Source organism: Laetiporus sulphureus (genome assembly GCF_001632365.1).
Source record: "Laetiporus sulphureus 93-53 unplaced genomic scaffold LAESUscaffold_33, whole genome shotgun sequence".
In the NCBI taxonomy this organism is placed as follows: domain Eukaryota; kingdom Fungi; phylum Basidiomycota; class Agaricomycetes; order Polyporales; family Laetiporaceae; genus Laetiporus; species Laetiporus sulphureus.
In genome coordinates, this window is record NW_024468542.1 from 219,206 (window position 1) to 226,560 (window position 7,355).

Here is a 7,355-nt window from a genome sequence, read left to right on the forward strand (position 1 = left end):
GGTTGTCTATCTTTGTCATCGGCGTGCCGTGACATTAGAATAAGACTGACCTTTTACGCCCCTACCAAGTGTCTAACACTGGTAGCCGCGCATTTTCGCCCAGAGATACATCCGCCCAGGGCAGGGCTTTTTCCACACCACTTCCCTCATACACTTCCTCCGCGTCTATACCGCCTAAGCCGCTTCCTTCCTTCAAAAGGAACAGCGCTGCACCGACCGGCAAAGCACCTCAAGTACACAACGGTATCGTTCCGCCCAACGGACGCTACCACCCGTACCAACGAGATCCGCGTCGCACGCATCGCCTAACCCAGGGGAACCTCGTCCAAGCGAAGCCTCCACAAGCCAGCTCACAAGGCATCACAGCTGAGCGTCGCCAACAAGCACGCAAGGTCAGCCTCTGGCTAGAAGGAATCCCAAAAGACGCACTCACCCCGCTCATCCCTATTCCCCCCGCACATCCCTTCGATATATTCCCCGCTATCAACGTCCTCGAATTCGCGCTCTCAAAGAACTATCATCCTCGCGGGATCCACGAGAATCCCAAAGGAACTCTTCCCGAGAACATCGCGCCAACCGTATATGCTACCATTCAGCGATACAAGGTTTTGCAGCAGCCACACATTGCTGCCAAGTTCACAGAGGAGCAGTTGAAGTGTCGAGATAGAATTCTTCGACATCTGTCGGTGATAAACGATCGCATCGGGGCAGGACACGACTTCACATTCGTCGATAGACGCATCGCTATCAAGCTTTGCGTAGGACTAGGAAAGATTTCCTTCAAGGGAATCAATAAGGAACAGGAGCGTGTAGGCAAGGAGATAGTGAAGTTTGAGAAAGAGTCGTGCTACTGGCCTTACTAGGACCAGTAAATATTCTTTTGTACCATCGCGAGTAGTTTATGCCTCGATATCAAATCGCCTTCATATATCAAAACTACATCGTGGACTTTTATCGCCCGGCGCAGGGACAACTCACAGTCATCTGCACCGCATACTTCATCTATCAACCTCTCGTCACCAATTGGCAACAAGTGCTTTACCACTACACGGTACAAGTACACGGTTACACCACCTACTCGGCACCATTCCGGCTCATCCCTGATTTTGAAGAAGAGCAAGAATACTGGCACGACCGAGCAGAAGCTCTACGAGAGGAGTTAGAAGAAGAAGGACTCATCGAGGAGAACCCCGAACCCTTCTAAGACAGAGACCGAGGATCAAGTTTCACATTGTCCGTCACATCTTTTCCATTATCCTCGACATCAATCCCCATGTCTCAATACAACCTTGGAGGTGTTTCGTTCCCCGGAGGACACACAATGAGTGAGCCTGCTGACCCCTGGAGGAGTCAGGCCACTTCCACATCATCAGAAGCAGGACCAGCTGCCCCTGCGGATGAACCCCATACTAGCAGCACACCCAAGGCGTCGGGAGTAGTCAGAAACCCGTCGCCCACTACCCTGCCAGCATTCGCCACACCTCAGACTTGGGAATGGCAGGGAGTCCCTTACGCTACCATTGAAGAAGCTGCCAATGCCGCTGCACCCAACACCATTCCAAACGACGTCAAGGAATGGGTAATGAACGTAGTACGGTCATTCGTCATGAGAGACGTTGTAAGCTCGTACGAGGCTTTACGTCAAAAGATGGATGAGCGACACGAGCGCACGGTGGCCTCATTGGAAGCAGAAGTACTGTTTCGTATTCACATCGAAATAAGGATGGAAGAATTGACCGAGCAGTTAAAAACGGCCAGAGCACAGATCGGCACCCTCTCCGCCGACAACGAACGGCTCGTCAAGTCCAATAATAGTCTGACAGCCGAAGCCCAAGCGATCCGCAAGGACTTCGAAGATTACAAGGATGAAGTAAAGGGTCAGATGGACGCCCTTTACGGCAACATGGTCGCCCTGAAGGAGGCTCAGGAAAAGACCACTACTTACATTGTTGGCTTGGAGTCTCGACTCAATAATGCCATCATCAATGCGCCCTCCACAGGTATTCAACAACCGGCCGGCCAAACCAGTCAATCGCCCCGACGAATCAAGCTTCCCGATCCCCTCAAGTATTCGGGAAGGAAGTCGTCAGAAAACTTTGAAACTTGGTTCACGAACCTGCTCATCTGGCTCGATTATAACCATTTCACTGACGATAAGGACAAAATTCGTCAAGCCAACGCACATCTGGAAGGCGGAGCTGCTCTATACATGAAAGAGTACGCAATCAAGCTCGCCTCCGGACAAGACGTCGGCACATGGGCCGAATACACTCGGAAATTGGAGATGGCATACAAGACGCTTGACCCCAAGCGCACGGCACAATCACTGCTCGACGCACACTGCGCAATCCGCCACAAGACGATGATTGCCTTCGCGGAGAATTTCAGGGCATACGCCCCCGAATCAGGATACTCCGACGAAGACTTAATCGTCAAAATCAGGGAACAACGATCGACCCATATTCAGACGGTCATGTCGGTAACGGAGACTTTAGATCCCTCCAAGATCCCAACCACTTGGATGGACTACCTGGAATTCTGCCTAGAGATCGAAATCAAACATCTCCAACAGATGACGGGCAACAAGTCTACCGGACAAACCACTGGAACCAGGGCGACCGCTCCTAAAGACCCTAACGCAATGGACACCAGCGCACGAATCGCACACGAACTTTCCCCGGAACAAGACAGGTGGCTGGCAAACAAGCTATGCTTGTTTTGTGGAAAGCACGCCTATGAACGAGGAAAGCGGTGTCCCTCTCCCAAACCTGAATACAAGGGCAAGCGGTTTCAGACACGAACCACCCCAAAGCAAGGGCAAGGAAAAGGGAAGGGCAAGGCGACAAATGTGCGGCAGGTGGAGGAAGAAAGTAGCGCGGGCTCATCAGCTCAAATTGCGGCATTGGAACAGGCAATTGCTGCACTTCGTGGCATGAGCACCATGACGACTACCCCACCGTCCAGCAAGGGTAAAGGCAAGGCGCGCGGTGCAGACACAGAGTCTGCCATATCAACATCTACGGTCAAGGATACCAATGCGAGAATCGTCGAGATAGACGAATTCTCAGAGGATCTTCAGTACGAAGTGTAGACGAATCTGGTGTCACACTTCAGGACAATTGTATTAGTACCGTGAGAACGAATGTACCTAGCGACCATCTATATATTGCGTCCGCAGGTTTTTCTAAACATTCGATCGAATTGCCGATAAGATTCGTATCACGGGAAATCCAGACAATGGCACTATTGGATTCTGGAGCATTCTCCTGCTACATCGACCAAAGATTTGCTGAGAAGCACGGGTTTAAGATGATACCTCTAAACCATGAAATCCGAATCCTGAATGCAGACGCTAGCCCCAACAAAGGTGGCGCAATTACGCATCGTGTAGTCACAAGCATCTTAATCGGGGAGCACCGGTCCACTGAGAGTTTGCTCGTCACAAACCTTGGACGCATGTCAATGATCCTTGGCATGAAATTTCTACAAGAACATAACCCCCGAGTTGACTGGGAACACAGAGAGGTCACGTTCTCAAGATGCAGACACACGAGGCATCAACGAGTCAAAGTATGCGAGGAAGAAGTCAACCTTCTATCGCAACCCCGGCTCGAAGATGAAGCAATTCTCCCTGACGTACACATGGATGACGGATGGGATCAGGAAGAAAGCTTCATCAACTGGATAGACTTGCAAGACCAGGATCTTCGTAACATGGTGCACGACATCCTAGGCATAAGCAAGAAGGTGAAGGAGCATTTGGTAGAACAGCCGGCAGAAAAGACACAGGACAAAGAATATTGGTCCAAATTCATCCCTCCAGAATTTCATCAATTCGGAGATGTGTTCTCAAAGAAGAGCTCGGAAAGAATGCCGACGCGTAAGCCCTACGATCACGCAATTGATCTTGTCCCAGACGCGGCAACCCCGAGACCGGCAAAAGTATACCCTATGTCCTTACGAGAGAAGAACTCGCTCGACGAATGGATTGACGGCGAACAAGCCAAAGGCTACATTCGACCGTCTAAATCCCCTTACGCCGCTCCAGTATTTTTCGTCAAGAAAAAGGATGGGTCCCTTAGATTAGTCCAAGACTACAGGGCGTTAAACAGCGTTACCAAGAAGAACAAATTCCCACTCCCCCGAATCAACGATCTCATCGACGGACTCTCAAGAGCTAGTATATTCACTACACTAGATCTGAGATGGGGGTACAATAATGTACGCCTTCGCAAGGGAGATGAGGAAAAGGCAGCGTTCATTACCCATAGAGGGCTATTCGAACCCACTGTCATGTACTTCGGATTCTGTAACGCCCCTAGCACTTTCCAGGCAATGATGAACGACGTTTTAGGCGATCTCATTCGCACTGGAAAGGTGGCAGTCTATATAGATGACATCATCATCTTTACGGATAACCAGGAGGAACACGACCGTCTGACCAAAGAAGTCCTACAACGACTCCAAGACAATGACCTGTTCGTAAAACCAGAAAAGTGTCACTTTGCGACCACTTTCGTCAAGTTTCTCGGACTCATAATCTCAAAAGGGTCAATACAGATGGACTCAGAAAAGGTCGATGGCGTGCTCAAATGGCCGGTGCCCACCAAGGTAAAGCAAGTACAAGCATTCCTTGGTCTGGCGAATTTCTATCGACGATTCATCAAGGATTTCGGATCGATGACCCGACCCTTGACTCTATTAACACGTAAGGACGCACCATGGAAATGGGAAGAACCTCAACAAAAGGCATTTGAGGCCCTCAAGACTGCATTCACTTCCGCCCCAATTCTAGCACTCCCCAACGCAGTCCGTCCCTTTAGATTGGAAACGGATGCCTCGGACTTCGCCACAGGCGCGGTCCTTGAACAGTTGGGAGACGATGAACTTTGGCATCCTGTCGCATACTACTCCAAATCGCTCAATGAACATGAGCGCAATTACGAGATCTACGACAAGGAGATGCTAGCCATCATTCGGGCCTTAGAAGAGTACCGGCAGTACTTTGAAGGACACCCGCACCCAGTTGAGATATGGTTGGATCACCTTAATCTTACCTATTTCCGACAAGCTCAAACACTGACCAGACGACAAGCTCGCTGGTCACTTTACCTTACAAGATTTAACTTCATTCTCCGTCACCGCCCCGGAAAGACGATGATGCGTGCCGATCCTCTGTCCAGGAGGCCAGATCATGAGAAGGGGGTGAGCAATGACAATTCAGGGCAAACTTTACTTCGACCCGAATACTTTGCCATCCACGCGATCTCAGCCACTCATTTCTCCGAAGTTGACGATGCAAAACTTCTAGAAAGAGTGAAATCGGCACTAAAAGACGACGAAATGACTAAAGGTTACCAGCACCTACTAAAAACTGGCAAGCGAGAGTTCGGAAAAGACCTTCAAGAGTGGAACTTCGAGCATGGATTGCTGCTCAGAAGAGGAAAGGTCTACGTTCCAAAGGACTCTACGCTGCGGAATGAGCTGATCAAGCTACACCATGACATTTCCACCGCCGGACACGCCGGATGATGGAAAACGCAAGAATTGATCAGCAGGAATTATTGGTGGCCAGGGCTTACCATTGATGTCAAAAAGTATGTCCAAGGCTGTGTGGCTTGTCAAAGAAACAAGACGAGCAAGCAAAAGCCGTATGGACTGCTACAACCTAATCCAGTACCACAAGGGCCTTGGGAAATGGTTACCTGTGACCTGATTACACAGTTACCGCCAAGCCCAGACCATAGGGGAGAAAAGAAGACTGCCATTCTGGTAGTCGTCGACCGATTTACCAAACATGCTCACTACTATGCAGTAGATGACACGGTGACAGCATCTCAAGTAGCGTCGATTTTCTACAATGAAGTATTCAAACTTCATGGAATTCCTAGGCAGATCATATCTGATCGAGGCACTCAGTTCTCAGCCAAACTATTCCAGGAGTTTTGTCAGAAACTTCACATTAAATCGACAATGTCTACAGCTTATCACCCTGAAACAGACGGACAAACCGAACGGGTCAATCAGATTTTGGAGCAATACTTGCGTATGTACTGCAACTACCGACAAACCGATTGGGCCACATTATTGCCCACGGCGGAATTCGCATACAACAACCAAGCTTCAGAATCGACAGGTTTATCACCGTTCTTCATAGAGCATGGCCGACATCCCCGCATGGCACCCGATGTATTGGACGGGATACAACATCCATCCCTGGAACATTTATTCCATAACCGCGACCAAGCACAGGAACAAGCACGTGCCGCTCTGTCATTAGCAGCAGAACGTATGAAATGGTACTTCGATCTTAAAAAGCAGAACGTCCCTTTCAAAGTAGGAGACGAAGTGCTTATTCGAGGAAAAGATCTCCATGTAAAGGTCAAAAGCCAGAAGCTTGCAACTCAAAACTATGGACCATTCAAGATCCTCGAAAAGATCGGGACAGTATCCTTCAAACTGCAGCTACCAGCAGACATGAAAATACATCCTGTGTTTCACGCTTCAAAGCTAATCATGTTCCATCAAGACTCGATTCCAGGACGCATACCTCCCCCTAACCCTCCAGTCATCATCGACGGAGAAGAAGAATGGGATGTAGAAGACATTCTGGATTCAAGAGTTAGGTATAACAAAACCCAGTACCTCGTTAAGTGGTTAGACTATGACCACAGCGATAACACTTGGGAACCACTGGAAAACCTCACGAATGTCAAAGACAAAGTAGAGGAATTCCATAAGACACACCCAGACGCTCCAAGAGCTAAGCCGCGAACGCGCAAAGCGCACAAAATTGCCCTGTCTGACCACCCTGATGAGTTCATGTTTTTCTTCCGCCTTCATCCAAACGCCCGAGCCCCCTACAAGGGATCTCATGAAGCTGTAGGATGGGATGTCAAATCCGTCCAAGACTTAAACATCCCTCCACAGTCCAGAATGCTCGTCGGCACCGGGTTGGCGGTTGACCCCCCAAAATGGACATACATTCGAGTAGCCCCCCGGAGTGGGTTAGCCCTCAAAGGAATTGATGTCGCAGCAGGGGTAGTAGACCCGGACTACACAGGGGAGATCAAGGTTCTGCTGGTAAACACAACCAGCGAACCATTCGAGGTCAAGACAGGCGATCGGATTGCCCAGTTCATATGCGAACGATACGCACCAGGAATTATTTCAGAGGCAGACAGTTCGCTCGCAAAACGAACAATAAGAGGCGCCAGAGGCTTTGGCTCATCGGGACGATGAACCCTGAGAAGGGGGTGATGTCACGGTTTTACCTGACAAGTCATTATAGGAACAAATGCTATTAAGGAGCATATTATTTTTCATCATTTCTCGTCGCACAAGAAGTCACGTGA

General features: G+C 49.5%; 3 protein-coding genes across 3 annotated transcripts; all 3 read left to right on the forward strand.

The window, feature by feature from the left end:
• Positions 1 to 38: 38 nt before the first annotated feature.
• LAESUDRAFT_761180 (uncharacterized protein) lies at positions 39 to 1,204 on the forward strand (the record flags this gene model as incomplete). The annotated part of the gene is made up of 2 exons (XM_040912874.1): positions 39 to 824; positions 899 to 1,204. Coding segments are annotated over 2 exons (1,092 nt in total), but the record flags the coding sequence as incomplete, so codon positions are not given.
• A 699-nt stretch (positions 1,205 to 1,903) lies between these two features.
• Positions 1,904 to 2,551, forward strand: LAESUDRAFT_785808 (uncharacterized protein; the record flags this gene model as incomplete). Its single annotated transcript, XM_040913880.1, has 1 exon — positions 1,904 to 2,551. A coding segment is annotated over one exon (648 nt), but the record flags the coding sequence as incomplete, so codon positions are not given.
• Positions 2,552 to 3,234: 683 nt separating this feature from the next.
• Positions 3,235 to 3,543, forward strand: LAESUDRAFT_631554 (uncharacterized protein; the record flags this gene model as incomplete). Its single annotated transcript, XM_040903402.1, has 2 exons — positions 3,235 to 3,387; positions 3,430 to 3,543. Coding segments are annotated over 2 exons (267 nt in total), but the record flags the coding sequence as incomplete, so codon positions are not given.
• Between the last annotated feature and the right edge of the window lie 3,812 nt (positions 3,544 to 7,355).